This window comes from Mytilus trossulus, chromosome 9 (assembly GCF_036588685.1).
Source record: "Mytilus trossulus isolate FHL-02 chromosome 9, PNRI_Mtr1.1.1.hap1, whole genome shotgun sequence".
Lineage (NCBI taxonomy): Eukaryota > Metazoa > Mollusca > Bivalvia > Mytilida > Mytilidae > Mytilus > Mytilus trossulus.
The window spans coordinates 69810775-69837935 of NC_086381.1; the positions used below are offsets into that span (position 1 = coordinate 69810775).

The 27161-nt window shown below is 32.2% G+C and overlaps 1 protein-coding gene across 6 annotated transcripts in view; it reads left to right on the forward strand.

Moving 5' to 3' along the window:
- The window catches only part of LOC134683323 (soluble guanylate cyclase 88E-like), a 184018-nt gene that overhangs the window by 124134 nt on the left and 32723 nt on the right, over positions 1-27161 (forward strand). For 4 of the 6 annotated variants that reach the window (XM_063542541.1, XM_063542542.1, XM_063542540.1 and 1 more), the window contains exons 3-4: positions 20583-21455; positions 23553-23649. In XM_063542541.1, coding sequence (XP_063398611.1) covers positions 20655-21455; positions 23553-23649 — 898 coding nt within the window. In that variant the 5' untranslated portion in view covers positions 20583-20654. Of the gene's footprint in view, positions 1-3030; positions 3113-20582; positions 21456-23552; positions 23650-27161 lie in introns of those variants that run through there. The other 2 variants (XM_063542544.1, XM_063542545.1) reach the window with 2 other exon arrangements.

Sequence of the window (27161 nt, forward strand, 5' to 3'; positions counted from 1 at the left end):
TTATATAGTTGGTAATTCCAGAAATGTATGTTTGATTTATGAATACATAGATTGATGTATGAGATAAGCGAACCATTGCGCAAAAAATTGGAAACTTGAATAAATATGATGGCCTTTCGCTCGGTAGTAACTGAGAAAAAAAATATTGATGACATTAAATTTACATAATAATATCTCCTCAAATAACTACATATAGGTAAGCAACAGTTTGAATTGACATGATTATACATCACGTATTTTGATATTTTGTTATGACATTATTATAATTGTTTTTAAGTATTAACAAAGAAATACAATTAATTCATTTAGCAAAGATTAATATATTAAATGCAATGTTGAAACCTAAAACCAATAGATCTATAGGGATTCATATACAATATTTATCATTGGAGTCTATGTATACGACAAAGAAACATATATGAAGTATTTACAAATTTATATTGTCTCACGTTACAATTTCGATTTTGAAAACAATACAAACCAAAGTTTATGTTGAGCATCTGAATAACATCAGAAAAGATCATTTGATCGTCGTTAATGAAATAATTGTTTGATTTAAATAGTTTTCAGGTGAAAAGGAAATGTATATTTCATTATTGTATTATAATATATAAATAATATAAAAAAAGTTTTTAGAGAAGATTTTTGTAGAACAGAGTAATCTATGACTTGTCTGTCGTTATTCATATTTATACCTTGACTTGTACATATAGCCTGATTCAGTTTCTCTCGTTACCCGTTTAGATTAGACTTTATAAAGAAACTTGCCATTACTCATAAAAGCACAAAAGTCATTCTACTGGTTATTATTTAATGGAGTTTAATACACCATGGAATGTATAACAATTATGTTTTAATCAGGAAATCAGAATAGCATGGAATTTTTATTTGTAAAAGTTTTAATATTTTTTATTGTAGTGGTTTGCTAAAATCTTATTTTTGATGAAGTATGGTATCACAATATTCAATTACTTAGAACAAGTAAAGTCAATTTATAAAAGATCTAATGACTACATAAAATTGAGAATAGAAATGGGGAATGTGTCAAAGAGACAACAACCCGACCAAATAAAAAAACAACAGCAGAGGGTCACCAACAGGTCTGCAATGTAGCGAGAAATTCCCGCACCCGGAGGCGTCCTTCAGCTGGCCCCTAAACAAATATATACTAGTTCAGTGATAATGAACGCCGTACTAATTACAGGAATAGATTACCTTAGCTGTATTTGGCAGAACGTTTAGGAATGTTGCTCCTCAATGCTCTTCAACGTCTTACTTTATTAGCCCATTTTTTTTCTTTTTTTGGGATTATAGCGTCACTGATGAGTCTTTTGTAGACGATACGCGCGTCAGGCGTATATACAAAATGTGATCCAGGTATGAATGACGAGTTTATTTACAAATGGCAAAATAAAAACGGAAAGGTCTTTACCAAATCGCAAAATAAAAATCTCAAACACATGAAATGAATGGGAAACAACTGTCATATTCCCCTACTTGGTAAGGCTTGACCTTATGTAGAAAACGGATAATTAAACCTGCAGAATAATCGTGTTCAATTTAATATTATACAGCCTCTGTAACTTTCCATATTTTGAAAATTTTTACTAGAGATCGTTATAGTAAAGATAGAAAAACATGGATATTAAATATGGTTACTTCCAAGGAATATTCTTAATCAAATAAATGTTTTATTAAAATTTTCAAAAACACTTAATGTACACAATATCATTGTTTATTTTAAAATTCATTCTTTTTTCGAAGAGCAATTTACTATTTTCAATAGAAAAAATAGAAATACCTGAACTTTGTTATATCACGGCTTACTAGCCCTAGTAATAGACTTCTAGTTATAAATGTATAACCAGTTATCAAAGGTACCAGGATTATAATTTAATACGCCAGACGCGCGTTTCGTCTACATAAGACTCATCAGTGACGCTCAGATCAAAACAGTTAAAAAGCCAAACAAATACAAAGTTGAAGAGCATTGAAGACCCAAAATTCCAAAAAGTTGTGCCAAATACGGCTAAGGTAATCTACTCCTGGGCGTAAGAAAACCCTTAGTTTTTGAAAAATCAAAGTTTTGTAAACAGAAAATTTATAAAAATGACCATATCATTGATATTCATGTCAACACCGAAGTGCTGACTACTGGGCTGGTGATACCCTCGGGGACGAAACGTCCACCAGCAGTGGCATCGACCCAGTGGTGTAAATAGTTATCAAAGGTACCAGGATTATAATTTAATACGCCAGACACGCGTTTCGTCTACATAAGACTCATCAGTGACGCTCAGATCAAAAAAGTTAAAAAGCCAAACAAATACAAAGTTGAAGAGCATTGAAGACCCAAAATTCCAAAAAGTTGTGCCAAATACGGCTAAGGTAATCTACTCCTAGGCGTAAGAAAACCCTTAGTTTTTGAAAAATCAAAGTTTTGTAAACAGAAAATTTATAAAAATGACCATATCATTGATATTCATGTCAACACCGAAGTGCTGACTACTGGGCTGGTGATACCCTCGGGGACGAAACTTCCACCAGCAGTGGCATCGAACCAGTGGTGTAAACAGTTATCAAAGGTACCAGGATTATAATTTAATACGCCAGACGCGCGTTTCGTCTACATAAGACTCATCAGTGACGCTCAATAATATAAACGGTTATTTGAATAAGTAAACCCTTCATATATACATTCAGTTATAATGTAGATTGAAATAGTTTATATTGATGGGTCCTAAATATCTAAAATAGCTGAACTTCATATCATCATTTGACGAGAAAATTAGCATTTACCTTTACCAATCTTAAGTGTTTTGGTATAAATTATAAACCCGCTATATTAATAATTTGACAGTTCAAGTCACTTGTTCATTTAAGCTCTAAAGTGATCAAATATGTGATTAACACACTTTGTATCGAATTCTAACAATAACTTCTATCTATGTGATGCTCATTCAGAATGCCCATTACTAATCATAGATTACTCGCTATATAACTTTGTCACTAATTAGAACATCTTTGAAAAGTCAATAACATTTTTCATATATCTGCTGGGATGTCACATTGATGTACATTATGTGATTAGGGACCTTAGATTCAAAACAAGGTAGGAGAGTTCTTGTACTTATTTTTTTGTATTTAACTGGGATTTTTGAAAGGGTATATAATTGCGAGTTATTGTTTAATAAATACACGACATGAAGTCTTTCAATTATAGTTAAGTGAACAAAAATCCGTTAAGATTGTTTAAACGTATAAAATTGGATTAATCTGATAACAAATCTTTTTTAAATGATTCACATTTAAGCAGAAAAGTTACACAATAATAAATAAGTATATTAGTTAAACCCTCTGTTATATACATTGATTTCAATAGCAATATGCATGTGTAAAAAAAATTAAAATTTTCGAGATATTATTATATTTCATATTTGAGAAATCTCTTTGCCATATTCAATAGTAGGGAAACAAAACTACTTGATTTTATGTTATAAAATTGAGAATGGAAATAGGGAATGTGTCAAAGAGACAACAACCCGACCAAATAAAAAAAACACATCAACAGAAGGTCACCAAAAGGTCTTCAATGAAGCAAGAAATTCCCGCACCCGGGGGCGTCCTTCAGCTGGCCCCTAAACAAATATATACTAGTTCAGTGATAATGAACGCCATACTAATTTCCAAATTGTACACAAGAAACTAAAATAAAAATAATACAAGACTAACAAATGCCAGAGGCTCCTGACTTGGGACAGGCGCAAAAATGCGGCGGGGTTAAACATGTTTGTGAGATCTCAACCCTCCCCCTATACCTCTAATCAATGTAGAAAAGTAAACGCATAACAATACGCACATTACAATTCAGTTCAAGAGAAGTCCGAGTCTAATATCAGAAGATGTAACAAAAGAAAATAAACAAAATGACAATAATACATAAATAACAACAGACTACTAGCAGTTAACTGACATGCCAGCTCCAGACTTCAATTAAACTGACTGAAAGATTATGATTTCATCATATGAACATCAGGCACAATCCTCCCCGTTAGGGGTTAAGTATCATACCATCATAACATATATGGGAAGAACATAACCCGTGTCATGCCAACAACTGTTTTTAAAATAAATGTTATTTCTGCATTGTTTCGTTCTTTGACAAGTGCATAGTTAACTAAGACTTATACGGGAAAAGTCAATGATGGTTTTACACCTTAACAGATTTATTATTAAGATATTAAGTAATGTTTTCTAACTTTGTGTATTCATTTCAACCTAAAAAAAAACGTTTATGAATGTACAGTGACATCACTTTAAATATATGTACAAAATAATTTTAATTCCTTGAATGCCATTTCATCTTTTAGCATAAGCCTTTAAGATATAAGTATATGTTGGTCTCATTTTAACTTTATTGTTTTTAAAGAGTCTGTATTTTACTGTGTTGATATGCATTATCTTTGATTTGGTTATAATTATAAAACTGCTGTTGTACTTTTAAAATAGTAAGACTGTTCTACCTCAAGAATATATTACCTAAGCTGTATTTGGCAAAACTTATAGGATTTTTTTTTCTCAGTGCTCTTCACCTTCGTACTTTATTTTACTTTATTAACCATTTTTGATTGGCGCGTCACTAATGAGTCTTTTGTTAACAAAACGGGCGTCTGGCCCAAATAAAAAAAAATGATCCTGGTATCTATGATGAGTTTTTTATTATGTCTTTTAGCATTTATTGCATCTTTGTTGTTTCGAACTGGATGTCACAATTTATCAAGGCAAATTTCGGCCTGATATTTTTTACGAGTTTTTACATTGTGAGGATTTTGTATTTTTATATGTTATTGACATATAAGTTCACATATTTCTTGAGCAAATCTTAATGAACATTATCGGACTTTATCATATTGATTTTTAAGTTCAAAAGTGAAACCTCATGAACATACTCCGCAAAGTTAGATAGAAGTTAGGTCAAGTTGTACTTCATTATTTTATTTTGTACATTACTGTGGTTTGTCCAGAACCTTAATAATGAGATTCGTGACATTGAAATTTGATGCGTGGACGTGAAATTGTAGAAAAACCATTCAATTGAATTCTTTTGATTGGGTAAAATTTAAATTATAGACATATATAGGTTCAATTTCAATGGACAATTATATATAAGTGTCCGGTCTTTAGATAAAGTATGATCAATCATGTCCATGAATGACATAAACTAATTGCAACTAAATATATTGTTTTCTTTTCATTTATGTATTATATATTATAGACTTTCTGTGTGTGCTTTGTTCTAAACTTCAAGGGATATACCCATATTATACACTTTCTGAATGTGCATCAGGCTTAACTTAATGGTGATATATTAATGTTATACATTGTCTGGATGTGAATTTCAATGGATATTTCCATATAACCTGTACACACTGTCTGTGTGTACATTGTTCATAAAGTCAAGGGTATATGTCTATGTTTATACTTTCTGGATGTGCATTGCACTGTACCTCAAGGGTATATATCTATCTTTTATACTTTCTAGATGTGCATTGCACTGCTGTACCTCAAGGGTATATTTCTATGCTTTATACTTGCTGGATGTGCATTGCACTGTACCTCAAGGGTATATATCTATGTTTTATACTTTCTAGATGTGCATTGCACTGTACCTCAAGGGTATATATCTATATTTTATACTTGCTGGATGTGCATTGCAATGTACCTCAAGGGTATATATAAATGTTTTATACTTTCTTGATGTACATTGCACTGTACCTCAAGGGTATATATCTATGTTTTATACTTGCTGGATGTGCAGTGCACTGTACCTCAAGGGTATATATCTATATTTTATACTTTCTAGATGTGCATTGCACTGTACCTCAAGGGTATATATCTATGTTTATACTTTCTTAATGTGCATTGCACTGTACCTCAAGGGTATATATCTATGTTATACACTTTCTTGTGTTCATTGTACCGAACGTTTAAGGGGATATATCTATGTTATACTTTTTTTCTGGATGTGCATTGTATTTAATTTTAAGGGATATATATAGAATAACCATACATTGTCTCGAAATATCAATGTTATTTGTACAAGGCTTAGAAACAGGTAGAAAGCGAGGCTGTGCCGAGCATTTCTACCTGTTTCGAGCCGAGTACAAATAACCGATGGATATTTCGAGACAATGTATGGTTATACTTTATATACTGCAACTCTTATAAGTGTTCTAAATGAAATATTTAGGGTCAAAACAATCATTTTTAATTTGAAGCGGACGACGTAAAATTTCCGCGAACCTGTATGTTTTATTGACGTCATAAATAAAACTCTACGGAAACGCATTGTCAACGTCATAAACAAAGTGATATACGGGCCAGGGACTGTATATGACATATAAATATACAGTCAATGCAATTTGACTGCTGAAATAGCACAACTGCAGTATATATCCATATAATATACGTTCTGGATTTGTCGTGATCCATATTATACACGTTCTTGATGTTTCGTGGAGATCCATGTTATACACCTTCTTGATGTGTCGTGATCCATATTATACACGTTCTTGATGTTTCTTGGTGATCCATATTATACACCTTCTTGATGTGTCGTGATCCATAGTATACACGTTCTGGATGTGCTGTGTACTGAAATTCAAGAATATATCCATCTTATACACTGTCTTGATATGTACTGTATCGAAATTCAAGGGATATATCCATTATTTACCTTCATGGTGTGTATTGTATTAAAATTCAGTGAAATATTATAAAACGTATTTCTAGATGAGTATTGTACTGAACTCCAAAGGATATAGAACTGAAGTTTAGGGGTATAACATTAAATGACTTATCATGTCCTAACTTAGTAATGAATGTACATTATACTTTTTATATGCTGTACATGACTTTCATAACTTTTACTTTTTATGGGATGTAAATATCTTCTGTGAAATACTGATATAAAAAATGCTGAAACTTATCAATCATTTTATTGATAAACTTCATATAAGTTACCACACAATGGAACAATTCTGTGGAAAAATAACGTTTTGACGTGTCTAAATATAAATGAATGGTCAAATGTCGTGTTGTTTCATAACATTTTAAGATAACAAGTATTGAGGGAGCACCACACGGATCCCGTCAAAATAATTACTCGGTAAGATGTCAGAATGACATAGACTAACAGCACGCAAAAACAAGGCAGTCAAAATATGAACACTTTTTAACAGACATGCTTCGCCCTTAGTTATTATGTAGAACACCAGCTGTATTTGTTTCAAAAAAATAAGATAACAGTAGCTAAGTTAGTTTTCACAATTACTCGGCCAATTAAAATGTTATCATTACTTATGTCACATTTACCGGGAACATGTTTGCATTATTATAAAATGGCCATACATTTGCTTGATTTCTTCAAAATTTATACATACATAAATCATTCTGTATTTGTATTTCAATTATCCATTTTTTTTTCTTGAAGTTTAATTAGTTTAGATAATTTAAGTCTTATCTATGCATGCATATATACAATTTTTTGGTAAACCAAAGTACAATGGCATAAAGACATATGTAAATATATGTACATACATAGTGTAAAGTATAATATAGATTCAAATAGTGGATTTACACAGAAGACTTAATACATTCATTGAAAATCGACTAAACTCGCGCTACTTTTTAGATTCATTTAAGTTGCTATTAATAAGATCTTTAAGGTAAAAAAAGTTTACATACCGCAGATTCTAAAGCGTTTATCTTCTTTCATCTGTGCATTTTCTGTAACAAGTACATATACATTATTGTTTTAATTTTACTTCAATCTATGGATATATGTTTAACGTCATGGGGAGAATGTTACATGTGAGTGCATACTTTTACGTGTAAAAATGAACCCGTTTTTGTAGACCGACAGAAATTTCAATCCGCCGTAATAGAATTTGTGATTTAGGCTAACAAAGCAAAATGATGTTCTTAGATCTTATAAATGTAAATATGAGAGAAAAGCAGGAATTCTCGTATTTGTATTTTAGTATTAAAGATAAATTGTATTTTAGAATATAAGTAAAATTCTTACACTTTACAATTAGGGATTTATCTAAAATGAAAATACTATAAAAAAAATCGTTTTCCCTTTTAGAACTTTCAGTGGAGAAATAAATCAGAATATTTGATTAGTTTTTGTAGGAATTATTAAATTGATGTATCGTATTGACTTTGGTCTACTGCCCAAAATTGTTGTTAGATGGAATAATATTAATGTGAGCAAATCAAATGAAAACATTAAAGATTTGATGTAAGCGAATTTCCATTCCATGTAGAACAACCAATGTATGAAATGCACTTATGTATTTGTACTTGGCACGTGTATGTATATAAACGATATACGGTAGGATGATAGTAAAACTGTGAAAAGATTCCAATAAAGGAACGGATAGACTTAGACCTGAACACTCAAATTGTGTGTTAAACTGTTGAAAGGGTACTATCTGTCATATTATTTTTTACTGATTGGATTCAAATTCTCATGTTTTATTTATAAGAATGTAAAACATTTTTCCAAACTATCAAAAGTATAAAATAAACAATTTACCGGACATAGTCTCAATAAGATATAGCTTCGTTTCGTATGAATTTTAGCCAAGATACCATCGAATTTACCATCGAGTTGACCTTATATCACCATATAAGCGAAGTAAACATAAACATAGATATAAATAGATTATGCAACTCGTGAAATTGGATTTTTATAGGTCTGATAAATTTTGTGTTATAGATTTGTGTTAATGTTTATTGTCATTTTTATCTTCATAAGAATGGGTTTTTTTGTGGATCGAATCAGTCATTCAAGTTAGTAACCTTTGTTTCACTTTCAATGTTGACATTCTTTTCTTCTAAATAATCGTACACAGACATTACATGCGTTATTCTATCTCTTTATATGGGGTCAAATTGGAATTCACATGAACATCGATTTAATGAGTTCGAATTATTCACTTGCAAGTGAATGATTCATTAAAAATGATTATTAGCTTAATTTGACAAAATTGAACCATTTCAGCTGATAAAAGCAAATTTTTGTTTCACTATCTCACTTTCAATAATGATCAAACTTTAGATATTTATATATCTCGTAGCTGGTGTCCCTTTAATAGCTGAACAAATGTGTCTTTACAATTGAGCAACAGGCTCATTGTTTTTATTAATATCAATAAATTTGTGGATTATTTAAACTAATCAAGTATTGATACCAGGCTGATAATTTAGTACTCCAGACGCGCGTTTCGTCTACAAAATACTCATCGATGACACTTATATCGAAAAAGGTTATAAGGAAAAATGAATTATAAAACTAAAGCATTAAGGGACAAACTTTCAAAAAGTTTGCCAAATACAGCTTCGATTATGTAATTCTGGGGTACAAAATCCTAAGTATTTTGAATAATTCCAAGTTTTGTAAGAGTTAATTTATAAGATATGACAACTATTGGGCTGGTGTTAAAAAAGGTATATGCGTGTTTGCTTCATGAAAAATATACCATAAAAAATCTAGATATGAATTGTGCGTATTTTATTCCTGTCAGTGGAGAACAATGGAACAATATTGCCTCGAACTTCTTTTTATCAATTCTCACTGCATGGTATAGTCAAAATGGTACTTGGTGAAAACAGTTTTTGATATGGGCTTTTCTTTACAAGGTTGTATATATCTTTTTTATTGATATTAGAAATTACGCTATGTTTGTTTACAAATTTCCATTAAAGGACGATTCCAATCGAGATTTATTTGATGCAGCAAAACTTTAATGTAGGTTTTATGTTTCTTAATGATAATAGGAAATTAGCGTTTCTATTTGCAGACATTAATATGTTTGGTAATGCCAGGCTTGTCATTTCGTTTTAAAAAGACGTCATCGTAAACTTCTAATGTAAATGTGTGCATATAATTTTAACAAAGGTATTATAATGTTTTATATGATATAATATTTCATATTTTTTTAAAGTAATAACTTTCAATTATTTCTGCATATTTGGAACTTTTATACGATCGAAATTGTTATTAAGTAACAGACATTTTTGGATAAAACCTTTGGCTACGCATTATTAAATGGCATTACCGTTACCTTTCAGACCGTCTAGTAAATGTATGGATGGAGACCAGCAAGGTTATTAATAAAAAAAAAAGACATATACAACCTTGTAAAGAAAAGCCCATATCATTTTTTTTTACTAAGTACCATTTTGACTTCACCATGCAGTGAGAATGGATAAAAAAAAAGTGCGAGCCAATATTGTTACATTAATCCACTGACAGAAATATAATACACACAATTCAAATCTGGATTTTATGGTATATTTTGTTCTTTGTCTTTTCTTTGATAAATTGGTAATTCCCTTGTATCGTCCAACACTTTTATCGAATAAACAGCCTTTCTTTTTAAACTGATGAACTTTTATTTTAATTCGATCGTCACTGGTGAGTATTTAACAGACGGAACGTGCGTTTGGCGCAAATAAAAAAATGAATCCTGGTCTATTATGAGTTTATTTTTCTACATTCGCTCGCTTGTTTCAATTTGAACAGTTCATGTATATAACAAAATGAATTCAGGTAAAAGTTATGATTTAAAAAAGTAATGCACGAAACATGCTTATTTTGCAACAAAATTCGAAATGACAAATGAATCTGATTTAACTTAAGATATAAGAAATTCTCTAGAGCGTTGTTTCTGGTGTGTACAAAAGTAAGTGAGTTTTGCTCATTGTTGAACGTTACGTACTGTGACCTGAACTCGCTTAAACCCAAGATTTGTCTAATATTTATAATCATAACACTTTTTCTTGTTTTATATGGCTACATGTTTTAATCGCATTACTAAGAAATAGCTGCCAGTGATACCCTTTAAAGAATTTTACTGTCTTCATAAAAATAAATTATTTGTTTCCTGATATAATGATTAGACTAATATCAACACATCAGTTGACGCTGATATCGGATCGTTATTAAAGGTTTGTAAGCTGCTTGGTAGAGCTGATAATTTACAACATAATTATGATCATTAGCATCCAATCCCGTGCTGTTATTGTATTACAATCATATTAATATAATGATTATTATAAAAAGGTTTCGCTGAACATCATTCTGACCTGTGTCACCATTACAGTCGTAATATATAATACATTAACGCATATATCTAACCCTTATTTCCCCGCGATTGTCCTATATTAGGACAGTTTCATAATAATTATCACATTTGATCTTATTAGGCGGATACTTTTGTACATTTGATAGATCATTAACTCGTAATCATCGCTCCTTTCAAAGCTGTCGAGTGACGGTTATTTAGTATTGTTACGTATGGTACGAATTTCATTGTGTACAATACCTACATTGGTGTAATTGCGCACTGCGGCATCATATGGTGAAGTCCATAAGATTGGAAAGCCAAATACATTTATTAAGGGTTTGTATGAGCATCACATTTAGAAGCGTCGCATAAGGTTATTTGCAGCTTAGTTAAAATATTGTTACAGAGGTAACTTACTAATTCTCAGTATAATCCGTACTGCCTCTTATTGTGTTTCTTATATGTTTGTCAGACTTTTCTTGTAATTCAAGGGATGGCCAATTTCATATCTTATTGTAATACTTGCCTGAAATTATTGTCAATCTTAACAAACCAGTATTCGACGTAACAGCAGTAAATTCTAGTCAATTGCATTGTTAATCTAGTGTAATTGGACATATTCACATTGAATTATTTTCTAATTGACAGTGTGTTATTATGCCTGACGATATACTGCTGGTAACGTTAACATACGATGACAGATGGCTATATAACAATATCATCTACAACTATTACTACTTCTTAATTAGATAAAAGATCTTTTAAATTATCAGGGTACTCATCGCAACCACGCAAAGATAGATGTAACTTATGATTTTGATAATAAGAGTTATTTTCATAGCTATACATATATGTTCATCATTATTTTTTCTTCTTCTGAATTATGAGACTTGATTTGATCGCTCGGCCATCACAATGGAAGTGCATCCCTTTCTAATATTATGCATTTTTGTTTTAACACAAACAGGGGTTGTCAAAACAATTATTATGAGTTAAATTAGATGAGATAAGCAAGCTCTATAATCATTAGCACTGTTATACCTATTTGATAAGGAGGCACAGGTTTGTCCTCCTATAATGCGTCTGCCATGTAGAGGTATAACACAATTAAAAAAGAAGGACATTTAAACTGACGAAGAATAATTGAGTAGATTTCATATTCAACATTCATTTTCTTCAATTCAGAAAAAAAATCTTTTAATGTGCGAAAAACCAATACAAAATATTTCAAATTTGCAAGGAAATCTTCGCATTCGGGTATTTTAATGTACAAATCCATGGAAAATGTTTTGGTTTGAGTGTTTAAGATAAAGATAAATTTCGGGAAATTGCTTTGGCTCGCAAAAGTTACCATGGATACTTTTTATTATTTGAAGGTAAATATAGTTAGTTTGGCTCATGACGTCTTTCCATGTGCTGAATCAATAAAGAAGCAATATAAAAGCATATATCTCAAAAATGTTTAGTTCTTATTTAGCAGTAGAAAAGAAAAAAACAATTGCAATTGCTACATGTAAGGATCAAAGTATATTGAATAATGTAATTGAGCTTAGATTTACGATTATCAAAAAACGGTATTACCCATCCGTTAAAATCTTGTTGCACTGATGCACTAACTGATTAAATATTAGAAAACATATATACAAATGGTTAATGAATATTGATATATTGATAATCTGACATAAGATTTATGAAAATCGTAAATCAGTTAGAGAAAACAGTTGGCAAATATTGATATGGTTTACCTTGAGACATCAACTAAATACTTGCTTTAACTCTGAAAACAAATAAGTCCATGAGATGAAATATTTCTTTAAATAAGTTCTTTAGGACTCCGTTTACGCTTTTGAAGACGTCCGATCGTAGAGACGGCGTGCAAAAAGCTGAGTCTACAAACGTAACGTCTTCAAATTACTTAAATCATTTACGACGTTGGAATTTTCCCCCAGAAAAAAAAGCGTAACAAAAACACTGGAAACTTAGTTTTTTACCTAATACATAAACGTTCAAAATATTCTCACAACAAAGCACAGCAAATGCACATTCTGGAAATTTAAAATGGGCAGTGTAGAGAAAATAACAAGTGACTATCGTGGGTCCTATTCAGGAAAAAGCATTAAAAAGCTTCTTTAAACTGTAACATAATAACTTGACATTTAAATAATTCAGGTGGTCAGCCTGGAATATCGAATCATTTATATTTTGTAGATTTTTTTAAAAACTCTTGTTATGCAGATTTGGAATATCAAGTCATTTCAAAATAAGAAAATACCAAGTACAGATTTTTTTAACCGATTATTTCGTTTCCTAATATAAATTCTTCCAAAGGGGAAATCCTGGATAATCATAGGTCTGTTCTTTGTTCCTTTGGTATTTCAACCAAAGATGAAGAACTGGATCTTCCATCACTGTATTGGATACCTAAACTACATAAGTGTCCTTACAAACAACGGTAAATTGCTGGGTCTTCCTAGTGCTCCACGAAACCCCTTTCTAAATTATTAACATCTATTTTATCAGCAATCAAAGACGGGCTTCAAAGTTATTGTGAAACTGCCTATTCTAGAGGTGGCGTGAATCAGATGTGGATACTTAAAAATTCCAAAGATCTTTTAGAGTACATACAATCTAACTCTCTTTAACTTGTAACAGTATTAAAACATTTGACTTTTCTACTCTTTACACAAGTATTCCACATTCCAAACTAAAAGACAAATTAAAAGAGTTGGTATTACTTTGCTTCATAAGAAAGAATCACCAACGTAGATACAAGTATCTTGTCTTAGGAAGGGATAAATCCTACTTTGTAAAGAATCACTCTTATTCAAACAAAAATTTCTCTGAAACCGATATTATCAAAATGCTTGATTTCTTGATTGACAACATATTTGTTACGTTCGGAGGACGTGTTTTTCAACAGACTGTCGGCTTCTAAATGGGAACAAACTGTGCCCCTCTACTTGCTGACTTGTTTCTTTATTATTATGAGGCTGACTTCATGCAGGAACTTCTTAGGAAGAAAGATAAGAAGTTAGCAATATCCTTTAACTCTACTTTCCGCTATATAGATGACGTTCTTTCACTAAACAATTTAAAATTTGGTGACTATGTGGAACGCTCCATCGAATTGGAGATAAAGGATACTACAGATACAGTTAAGTCGGCTTCATATCTTGACTTATATTTAGAAATTGACAATGATGTTCGGTTGAAGACAAAACTTTACGACAAAAGAGATGATTTCAGCTTTCCAATTGTGAACTTTCCATTTCTAAGCAGCACCTGCATACGGGGTATATATCTCCCAATTGATACGACATTCCCGTGCTTGCATTTCCTATCATGATTTTCTTGATAGAGGGTAACTGCTCACAAGGAAGCTTTTAAACCAAGAGTTCCAAATGGTGAAATCATCCCTTCGTAAATTTTACGGACGCCATCACGAGTTGGTTGCCCGTTATGGAATAACCGTTTCACAAATGATATCGGATATGTTCCTTTCGTCGTAACTACAATCCCCTTCCCTTTCGTGAATTTGACCTACCGAATTAGACTATTTACCGGATTTGTAATCACATAAGCAACACGATGGGTGCCGCATGTGGAGCAGGATCTGCTTATCCTCTCGGAGCACCTGAGATCACCCCTAGTTTTTGGTGGGGTTCGTGTTGTTTATTCTTTAGTTTTCTATGTTGTGTCATGTGTACTATTGTTTTTCTGTTTGTCTTTTTCATTTTTATTCATGGCGTTGTCAGTTTGTTTTAGATTTATGAGTTTGACTGTCCCTTTGGTATCTTTCGTCCCTCTTTTCCAAATTACTACTTCTTACAAATAACAAACTGCATTCCAAAATCATCCCCAAGGCCATGGCCAATTTCGAAAATAAAGATTTTTTAAATATCGCGGGCAGAACGTCGACAGAGCTTGCCTGTTTATTCTACATTGATTAGATTATAGGTTGCGACATCGCTAAACATGTTTAACCCCGCCACTTTTTTAGCCTGTGCTAAGTCAGGAGCATCTGGCGTGTGTGGGTTTTCTAGCTGCATTGGTGGCCTTTTGCTTTTATCTGCTGCTTGGTGGGGTTGTTGCAGTGTCTCTTTCCTATTTTCATTCTCAATTTCAATAAATTGTTTGCGCACATAAAATGCTTTGGAAGTTTTGGTTGCTGATGTATTACAAAGTCCTGTTTGACGGATTGTCTTTAAAAGCTTATAGACATGTAGCGGTTACTTGATCGTCTAATAAGTTATTTCAGAAGTTTTCTTTCAATTCAAATTTTTTTAATTAAAGCTTATATAACGCATTTAAATATTTTGTAACACAATCTATTGTATGTCGTCAAAGTGTACATTGAAAATGTTTCTAAATAAACCTATGTCAGTATTTGATTAACCCAAATACAAATTAGTTTTGTCCTCAAGTTAATTAGGTACGCGAAGACTAAGTAGAACCATTCGTCAAATTACACCCAAACTGCTGATTCATATCAATGTATTATCTGTTGTTATGATCATTATAACAATGGTTAGATGCATTGGAGGTGTTCAACCATGAGGGGCAGAATTACTATTGTGTATTCTTAATTTACTATTATTCTCATAATATCAGGTAAAACCGTACAACAGTATTAGTTAGTTAGTCGTCACATAAAACAATTTTACGGAAGAACGATAATGGTGTGTTTACAAAAACAACAAAAAAGATTTGTAAAATTTGGAATTTTTAGATTTAGAATAAGTAAGTTCATTCATTTATATCATTTAATATTAAACTTAATCTCTTACAGACCAAAGGGGTTGATATTGTATATCTAACATCTGGAGATTATTTAAGCTCATGGTTCTAGGGCAAGGACTTATACAGTAAGGTCAAACATAACAAGTTATCTGTAGAAGGCAGTTATTGTCTAAATTTAAATCTTTGACATAAAAACCAAACTAAAAATATGCGAACTTGTCGACATAAAATTGAGAATGGAAATGGTGAGTCTGTCAAAGCGACAACAACCCGACCATAAGGCAGAGAGTAGCCGAAGGCCACCAATGAGTCTGCAATGTCGCGAGAATCACATGCATTCGTGGGTTCGTAGTCTAGTAGTTAAGACTGATGACCACAGTGCTGGAAGTCCCGGTTTCGATTCTGAATCGGGGCGGTTGAAATTTTAGAACATCACAAGGGTGATATTCATCCTCCCACACATTTTTTTGGTACCCAGACCGTAGTTAAAACTAAAACGGGTACTTTGGGGCCTTGGTTGGTCAAAGTTGTCCCCTGCTTTGACCAGGACATCGATCACCTGATAGCTCTTCGGTTTGTCTGTTTCCGCCGAGTGGTTCTTTCTGAGTAAGAAATTTGGCTTCCTCCACCATAATAACAGACTTCCCGGTGTCCCTTGTGTTGGATTGGGATTGATTTTCGTTGTGAAAAATGGAAGTAGTTATACGTTAGTTACACATTTTTATTAATCCCGATGCCACTATTCCCTCGCAGCTTTCGATTGGTTCTTAGGAAAATGGAGGCATTTACCAGTATATACACACATACGTGAATACATTGGCCTACATGACACTGGCTTGTCAGAAGTACACAAAGGATACAGAATATATATGAAAAAAACGAGTGTTTCTTTTTGCACTAGAGCTGGTGTGTTCTCAAAAACGAAAATTGTAAACAAGCATTTTAAGCAAGTTTGTAAGTTGCAGTATTTAGGAAATGACAAGAATGTGAAAAAAATCAAATTATAGAATTGCAACAATTTATCCGTGCATAAACTGGAAATCACTAGACCATGGAGTTTTGAAAAAAGATCTCATAGGTGCTCTTTTCTCTGTTTGATTATTAACCTCGAAGTGTGTAGTGTGATTACTTAGACAATATATAAAATCGAAAAAAAAGATAGAAAAAGATATTTTAAATGAACAAAAATACTGAAACGTGTTCTTCAAAAGTTTTTGTTTTACTAGAATAATACCGAAATACCAAAATGTTCATTGCTATCTATTTACTTGTAGGTGATGTAATGAATCGCGATACTCTTGAAACAAATATATATTCGGCAAACAAAAACAAAATCTTTTAATCTGTAATTCTATATAATGAGTGAGGTATACTTTTCACATTCTTCTAGTAGATTACACTGTTATGTATAAATGGAATGGTTTCGCAATGATTTTTAATCTGCTCTCTATTTCCTTTACAATTTTTTCAAACATAAATGAATACAAAAAGGGGCTAAAACAAGCTTTTTTCTAGTTTCCAGACAATAACTTGTTTGTAATTGTATGGATCCCTCTGAAATTGTACCACGACGTACCATATAACAAAGGGGAGGCTGGGATAAAGTTTTGGGTAAATTGCCCGAAAAATATGTAGGATTTAGAGGCCTAAAAAGGGCTAAAAAGAAGCATGTTTCTAGTTTTTAAACAATCATAATGTTAACTTGTGTTTAAGTGTATGGATCTCTCTGAAATTGTACTACAAGGTTCAATACTACAAAAGAAAGCAGGGCATTGAGTTTAGGGTTATTGCTCAAATGGGGGGCGCAAAAAAGTGGGGGGGATTTTTTGTTTACCATTTTTTTTCAGTGATTCCTTTTTTTTTTGAAATTTTAAAATTTAAAAATTTTGAAAAATTTCAAGAAGAAATATTCAATTGCACAGTATTGTGCAATAGATTTGTAAGATCTTTGACCACATTATTTTGTGACAAAAACTCATTTAAGTATAAAATTTGATCACAATCAAAATTCAGACAGTATCCAGCTTTAATATTGTGACTATATTTGCCCCAGCTGTTCAGGACTCGACCACTGGGGTCGTTCTTAGCCGTGCCATGCGGAGCACCTGGATTAGTTCAAATAAGCTAAACACTGATTCGACAGTGATCATTATCCGGCAACTCAGATGTTTATGAGTCCGAACATCGCGGAGAAGCATGCTTGAATTCGATACTTCTTGACATTAAATGGCAATGTGCCTTTCGAATGTCAGTGGTTATATCCGAGTACTCCGATAAAGTTAAATCAAAGCCGGACAAGGAACAAGAGATTTACTAGAATTCTTAAATCTAAGATAATTTTCAAATTTTGAAACAACTAAATCTTTATGTTCATGCTAGTACTGGCTGCTGAGTATGCAATCGGAGAGTAGCAGTTTCGTGATGAACTGTTTGACAAAATGGATGAATATATAAGCAATATAAATGAAGTACATTTACTTCTATAAGTTGACGGCCTGAGTAGATTTAACTTTTATCCATCAATTGAAAAAAAATCAATATTTATTTCTAATCGCCTTAGGTGACCTTTATCATCCTATGAGTTTTATTAAACACTTATTAATTTAAAGATAATATATAATCTAGCGACTTTCTTTGAATCATGTTGTTGATGACTTTATACAAATTTCAGATGAACGGGAGGAGGCTTATTTTTTTGTATCAAATGTACAGTTGTGCGATAGCATAGTTATAATGTAGATGAATAACGCATACATTTCGAGGGTATCATCAGCTCAGTAGTCAGTATTTCGGTACTGACATGATTAAACAAACTTTACTAAAATTGTCCGTTTATAAATTTATAAATTATTAAGAAACTAAGGTTTCAACTCCCTCAGGCAAAGTTGGCTTTATATGAATTTTGGCTATTTATTTTAGGTATTTTTGACATACAGCTCTTCAACGGTTTCGGTACTTATACATCTTCGGTTTTTAAATGTTTGGCTTTGAGCGTTCCTGATGAAGGTAAATCCAGAAAAGTGCTTCGGACGCAAGAAATTAATAACGTGTTGTTTTCAATATTTTTCAATCAAATATGATTTTAATGACGGTGAATTATCAGTTAGAACGAAATTATTAATATTTTTATGCTGAGAAATAAAATCGTTTATACGTATATTTTATTGACGGTGTTCTATAAAATGACTAATACGAACTAATATATAAGTGAAATTAAAATTCTAAATTAAAAGCTATATGAAGTCAGCTTAATAAAGTTGATTACTTATCATCAACGCACCTTTTAAACTATAATTGCAACCTTTAATTACCAAACGAAGCCTTGCTTAAACTTTAATTAAGCGATCTTACGAAACGTTTCACATGAAAGTTTAACAGTCACGTTCCAACAATCTGTACATCTAAAGGTTCCTAAATCCGACATTGTCATTCATTTCCACGATAATGAATTATTTGATCTGTAGTTTATTTTTGCTTTGACATAAATTGTCCTAATGTGTACTTTCCGTAGCTTAACGATGTTTTGTATGCATCTGTTAAAGTTTATGTTAGCTCATGGTTTAAAAAAATGATGATATAACTAAACTGAGTTCACATCGATTATATAACAACATGTATTTGAAATGATATGAAACAGACGCCTAAAAATAAAATAAAAATAAAATGTATATATCAAATTGTAAATCTTTTGCGGACAAAACGTGCGTCTGCATTATATATTCTTAATCCTGGTATATCAATGTCATTGAGTTTATTAATAATCAGACTTGTGGAACGAATTGGACTCTTTTATGGTGTAATAATTTCTGCAGAACAAAAAGTTCTCTGAAACTAGCATCATCAAGTCGCTTCATTTTGATTCAATAGGCAACAAGACGGATGACACTGAAGAGGGAATATACTTTTGGAGTGAACCGGTTACAGCAAAGTTTTCCCTTCTCAATCTTCAGTCTTTTGTTCAGTATTTTGAAATAAAGATAAAAAAATATAACAGAAATTATACACACAAAAAATCCTTAAACGGTCAAACTGGCTACAACAACGACAAACAGTTACTATCTGTATGTAGTATAATAAAGGCCAGATGTATTATCGTTAATGTGGGAATATATTTTTCCAAAACAGTAACTGCACCCCTTATCACATTTTACATGCAGTTCAAGTGTATTTTCCTAAATTATAATCCTGGTACCTTTGATAACTAATTACGTAAAGCAGATGTATAAGCATTACTATAAATGTATTCAACTTATCACCTTAAATTAGGTACATATGAAAGGAACCTACTCAGTGGTAAAAGTAAAATAGAAAACTTAATTAACACGTGATCTATAAATAATGTGTGCAAGACACGTAGCGGAGAAAACTAATCTTTATATTAACGTCAAACTTTTAGTTTAAGGTATGACTGACAGTTCTAGGGTAGGATGTTATTTCTGAACCATTCATATGACGTTCTGGAAATGATTTCTTTTATTATATATCTCGCATGAAATTCTTTCTCTCTTGAAAAGATTATTGTTTTCCTTTATTTCAGTGTTTGTATGGTCAGAGACAGTATTTCAAATTTTCCTAGAATTGTGTCGAAAAAAAACAACTGTAGGGAGCAGTGTATATTTCTCTGCTTTTTTGTTAATTTATTGAATGTATCCACTATTAAAGTACAAAAGTACATGCTATAGTTTATTTTTTTTATCATTTCAGGAATATATTCCGTATGGAGATTGAAATTATTGGAAGAATTTGTTTTATGAGGTACCTTTTGAATAAGTAACAATGTATGGATTACTGATAAGTTCCGTTTCAAGCTACATTAAAGATACGTATGGGGAGGATAAATGGGAAGAAATAAGGAGGCATGCACATGTTACTTCACATACCTTTGCAACACACGACAGATATTCCGAAAGAATTATCCCAGATTTGGCAAATGCAGCCAGCCAAGTGTTGAATGTATCTGCAGAAAATTTAATGTATAATTTTGGTGTCTGCTTTGTGTCATTTGTAGGGCAATACGGTTATGATAGGATTTTAAAAGTCTTAGGACGACACATGCGTGATTTTCTTAATGGTCTTGATAATTTACACGAATATCTGCGATTTAGTTATCAGAAATTACGAGCACCATCTTTTTATTGCGAAAATGAAACCCAGCATGGTCTTACGTTGCATTACCGGAGCAAAAGGCGAGGTTTTGTTCATTATGTCAAAGGCCAAATTGTGCAGGTCGGCAAGCAGTTTTATAATACTGAAGTTAAGGTTGATGTTATTCTAGAAGAAGACGATGACATCATGATACATGTAGTTTTTGAACTCCATTTTGACAACACTGCCTACACAGAATTACTGGAAAAAGAAAAGCGTAGACTAAACTCAGATCACAGTCAAATACAATCAGACTTCCTATTCGACCTATTTCCTTTTCACATGGTTTTTGATCGCAATTTGACCATAAGAAATATAGGCAATGGTCTATATGCAGTTTTACCGTCCATTCTTGGTCGACGTGTAAACAAAATGTTTACACTAATACGCCCCCTTGTGGAATTTAGATGGGAAAGCGTAAGTATGAATCAAGTCAGTATCGTTTCTTATTATTTTCTTTACTTTTTCTATTTTACAGTTTGTATTATAATGTTTCAAGTAATTTTTATTGACTGCTTTTAGATGATTTGTTATACAAATGGAATTTTGAAGCTTATTTTATGTTCGATATTTTTTTTAAACTTTTTTTAGGGATAGCACACCGTTAAGATATCAAAGAAGTATATCAATAATTTTGCAATTACAAATGTGCAAAATTCAATTATTTAGATGAAAAAAGTCCTCTTTTTTGTAGTATTTACTGTTTGCTAGGACTTTCTGCATATGTAAACTTAAATCGTTTATTTGCATGTATGCAGTTTATATAAGTCCGTTATACAATGTACCCTTTATACGTTAGACATGAACCATATATATAAGATGTTTTTTGAACAACTTAATCATAAGTCCAGAACTTTGGACAGCAAAACATATAAAAGTTGAAAAAGTGTGTTTTGTTAAATAAAACAATCAAAGAACTTGCCCATTAGTTTTAAAAGAGGGACGACAGATACCAGAGGGACAGTCAAACTCATAAATCGAAAACAAACTGACAACGCGATGGCTAAAAATTGAAAGAACAATTAAATTTAATAAGTTGGTGCTATAAGGTGTCTTAAATAGCAGCGTCGTGTTAGCTTTTGATTTGTGTATAAAGCCTCGCTTTGACTTTTTAAGAATAACAAGAACACATTTGGTTTCATCAAGTGTCATATAAATTTGGAGTCGTGTTTCAATAAACAGTATCCGTTCCTTTTCATGTTGGTCTTTAGTTTTTTTATGTTGTGTTTTGTGTACGGTTTTATGTCTGTTGATTTTATTTATGTTGCCATGGCGTTGTCAGTTTTTTTTCCACTTTTGAGTTTGAATGTATCTTTTTTATATGTTTCATCTTACATTTTCGACTATCTGTTTCACTTGTTTTTAAAAGATATACATTGTCTCATATTTTGTAAAATATTTCACAATTGCTGATAATCTTTCTCTACTTTACCTACTTTTTACACTTTGTTATCACAATGCATTACTTTTGTTGTTAACTTCTATGTCATTTCTCTGATTGAGAGTTGTCTCGTTGTCAACCATTCCAACTCTTCTTATTTTTATACTTATGACTGTTATCGAAAAAAGGATCACGAATGATGATTTTTTAACTATTTTTGCATTGTTGCCTTGTATCTTAAAATTTATAATAGGGAGAAACTTGAATAAGCAAAATTATCAGCAAGACATGATCTAAATTTTGGACAGGGGGTATTTTCAGACAACTCCTCAACATTTTACCATTTTGTTGGCGTTCTGCCTTTTTTTGGATAAATTTTAAAAGTTAAACCTTTAAATAATAAAAAAAAGATCAGCCATGCAAGATAAACTAACTTGTAAATTTTTAATCGATATTTTAAGTAGAATGTCTCTCTTCGTAAGAATGATAACTCTTACATGAGATTTGTTTACCCTCTTTTGTGTTTTGAGCAAAAACGTAAGAAGATGGAGAGAAATTAAAAAAAAACCAGATCAGTCATACAGACTTAACTAAAAAGATTTTTTTTTTATGAATTCGATTCTTGTCACTATGTTGGAGAGATTCCATTGTTAATTATGCATCTGCACCTAGGTGAGGGACACAGGTTTTTTTAGCCTTTAGTTTTGGATATTGTTCTATCTAGCGCTCTGGAGGTTGTTCCAAACAACGGAATATCTAATGTATCATACTCATTCACAGCATGTAGGTCATTTGTGTCACTTTTGAAAAAGAAAAGAAATTTAAGTTATCAATCAATTAGCAGTTAAAAAATACTCTATGTTAATCGTCTATTTGTTTATAAAGCTATGTGTATTGAAATGAAATTCGTCTTATCAACCTATTCTGATTGTGTACTTTGCATATTCTTTTTCAGATAAACTGTCCAATTTTTTTTTCGATTTGTAAAAGACATTTGTAACTCACCGAGCCGTGGGAATATGGTCTTTTGAACATTTATAAACATTAAGAAAGACGCCAGTAAATTATGATTTATTCAAATTTTCTATTAAATAACATGTTCAGACAATTTTTATATGCTTTTGTAATTCATTTATTTTCCATTTCAGATACAAGTTCATACAAATAATGTGTTTGAATTGTTGTCGGTGTTTGGCGTGTCTAGGAAAAGTTACTACTTTCCAACCAAAGAAGAAGACCAATCAGGTAAGATCAATGTTTATCATTTATACATTGTTGCATTACGTCCAACTGTAAAATTTTAAAACATATTTGGACGCAAAAGTGATGGTTGCACGCGCGTTTTTGGTATGGTTCATAGCTTTACACAAGTTCCCCAAAAGTTACCCAAAGTCACACAAAGTCAGATTAAAAAATACAAATTAATTAGGTTAGCTATCAAAATTAAACTTGTTTTCAAACGAAACAGCTGCAGAATGGGGTCAAGCATGCTAACAAGTTATCTTTGTTTGAACATAAATCATTGAAATTCCTGTTTTTGGAAAAAACAACCATAACCTATCTTACCTCAATTGACGAACTGCTGCCAAAAGTGTAACGAATACTGACCGATTAATCTTTCTTCGAATCAGTTCCGACCTGCTTTTATACACATTGTCGAAATTGCATTACCGCCATCTTTCAACCTTTTACAATTGAAGTAGATGCAGAGTTACAGGGGCTGATTCATGAGAGGATGAGTATATTCCCTAAAGCGTAATCTAATAGAACGAACAGAGCGGGGCGAAAATGTTTTGCTAAAAAATGATATATTATCCAATCAAAGATGTACGCCTTCTATCCAACAAATCCACCCTTGGAGGAATTTCTTATTTGAAAAATTTACGCAAATTAACCAATGTTTGCATATATTATAGCGTTTTTCTTTGGTGTGTCTTAACTTGACTAATGCGCTGATACTAACATGTTGTTTGTTGTTTTGTTTCATTTATTTTACATCTATCGGAGATTAAGATTAAAACAAGCATATAGGTACATTTTTGTTAATATGCATGCTATCAACCATCGCAAGGCAAATTATTTGGCTTATACCGCAGTCACACAAGGTCATGATTGAACTATGATCTCTGAAAAAATGCAAATTTTGACGATTGTAATGCGATCGTGTAGAACGCAATAAGCTCGTGGCACGGTAGTTGTGAGGTCTTCATAATCGTGAAGAGCATGGTCAACTTTGAGAATGTTCGAAACAATCGTGATGCGGTCGAGGCGAAATCAGGTCGTAGTGGAAGCGTAGAGAGAGCGCAGTAAGGTCGTGGTAAGATCACAAAGATCGCTGTATCATAGTAGCGAGAGCGTAGAGAAAGCACAATTCTTGTTGGAGAGATTCACACAGTGACTTAACCACGACCCCACTACGACCAGCATGTTCTCCTGGCAATCCAACAACGCGCCTACTACGACTGTACCACGTTTATACTATGCTGTTCAAAACCATAGTATGAGTCGTCCTCATCACGCGTCTTACGACCTGTCTACGTTCATGCTACGACCGTTTTTTGTTCTAGTCATGCTCATTGTCATTGTCACGTAAATTTACATTAAAGCTCCCCAAGTTTTGCTTGTCTGTATGTTAATTTGACCTCATGTCCCTAATTTCCAACAGCTAAACCATGCTTGAAACATCTTTATCATCTTCACTATTGTTCAATAAAATATCGTCATTTGATATCGATCGATCAGCAATACTTTGTGATTCAGGTTGGATTGATTGATGTAACATCTCTACTGGATCAGGATTCATATATACCAGACACCTCTCTGACTCTGTCTCTACCCCTAACGCCACGCCAATGAGTTCTGGTAGATTTTGGTGACATGTGTGTGTTGTGTTCGATGACAACAGAAGGAATGGAACAATATTTATATGGATCATGGTGTTGGCGTTATTGCTGAGAGCATAGTAAGATCGCAGTATGAATGTGGTAAGATCGTAGAATGATCGTGGTAAGAGCGTGCTATAATCTCAGAAGAAATGTGATAAGATCTCGTTGCAATCGGATAAATAGTAATATGGTCTTTATGAGAACGTAATACTACTAGTATACTAATAGCGTAGTAAGATCTGGATAATCGTAGTGAGGTCGCAAGAATGTGGTATAAGTGTAGCAGGATCGTTGTAGAAGCGTAATGATGACGTAGTAGCATCGTGAAAACAACGAAAATCTAAATTTCAATCCGCTCTGATCGCGATTTCACCACTATATGAACTTATTTTAGATCGCGGTGAGCGTGATGCGATCGTCGTCTAGTGTGACTGGGGTATTTACTTTATTCTGATGAAAGGCGTTCACATTTTTGTATCAGTATTTTAACAAAAACTTTGATTTGAGCTTATCAGTGCCCAATTTTATCTCGAACTTTAATGAAAGACAAACATCATTTATAACATGGGTATACTAATGTATCATACGGTAACCATTTATATTTCTAATAGCGGTTATTCTTTATATTGTCCTTTTCCGTATCATGTAGTTTTTTTGTGTGTGTTTTACATGTAATATATTTCTGCGTGTATATATGACTGACACTTTTGTATAAGCAATAAAATACATTCGACATTAGCTTCAAGATGATTTGTTTACTCACATTTGTCTTTTTTCCATACCAAATAATACAAATTTGAGTAAAGAGTTCAAAGATTTTCAAAAATTGTCATAAGAAATATCACCGATCGCGATTTATTTTCTTCCAATAGTTCAGCTTTTATACATAAATATTACTTCTGTTGAAATATCTTGAACGTCGGAGAACTAATTAACAAATTAACAAAAAATTAAAAAGACATGTTTTGTAAAATGGGTCGACTGAGACGAAGAACAGGAATTTTTGCTTCCACTGGAAAATGTGGATTTGTTAGGTTGGAGTATGGAAATTATCTGAAAGAGTTGTTGCATGATTTTGAAAGGAAATGAAAATACCAATTGCAACATCATTTTATGAAAATTATTAATTGTACCATCACTTTATACTAAGAGAATAGGCAACAGTGGCTGATGCTTTTTGTCGACTCACTCAATGTGTTATAAGCTTTTTGGTTTTATTTTTTGGATTTACCCAAAATAAACTTCTACGTCCTTTAAGATATTTCACTAAACGTTAGTCCATAGTGTTCTAACCAACCTGTGATTTTAAGTTAGGTATGCTACTATAGCCGTCTTAAAATTAATTACATTTTGACTAACAGTATTGGTATTCAAGATCTGATCAACAATTATTGCGTCGTGTTGACGTATGATATTGTATCCTCTGATAAAGGTTAAACATGGTGTGTAATTTAGGTTCTATATCCCTTTAGACATGACTACTATTCTGAACTGGTGAATTAAGTTTATCAAAATATATTATGGTTTTATTGTTTTGTTTGTTTACAACTGTCCAAACATAGGAAGTGCCAAATTTACCTGGTGGGGTAGTTTATTATTACATTGTTGAATAGCATTATTTTAGTGGGTTAAGTTCTCAAAGCGTTTGTCTTGGTATATGTAAGAGAATGATAATCCCTTTCTTAAAGATTAAGTACGAGCGCTAGCGAGTACTTATCATGAAAAAGGGATTACCATTCTCTTACAAACTTAGAATATTGTAAAGTGTTCAAGGCTCGAATGATCATATAGTTTGGTTCAAGAATTAGTTTCATTGTCAACATGCTATGGTCAATGTAAATTAAATGTTTTTTATTGATGCATGACTTCATT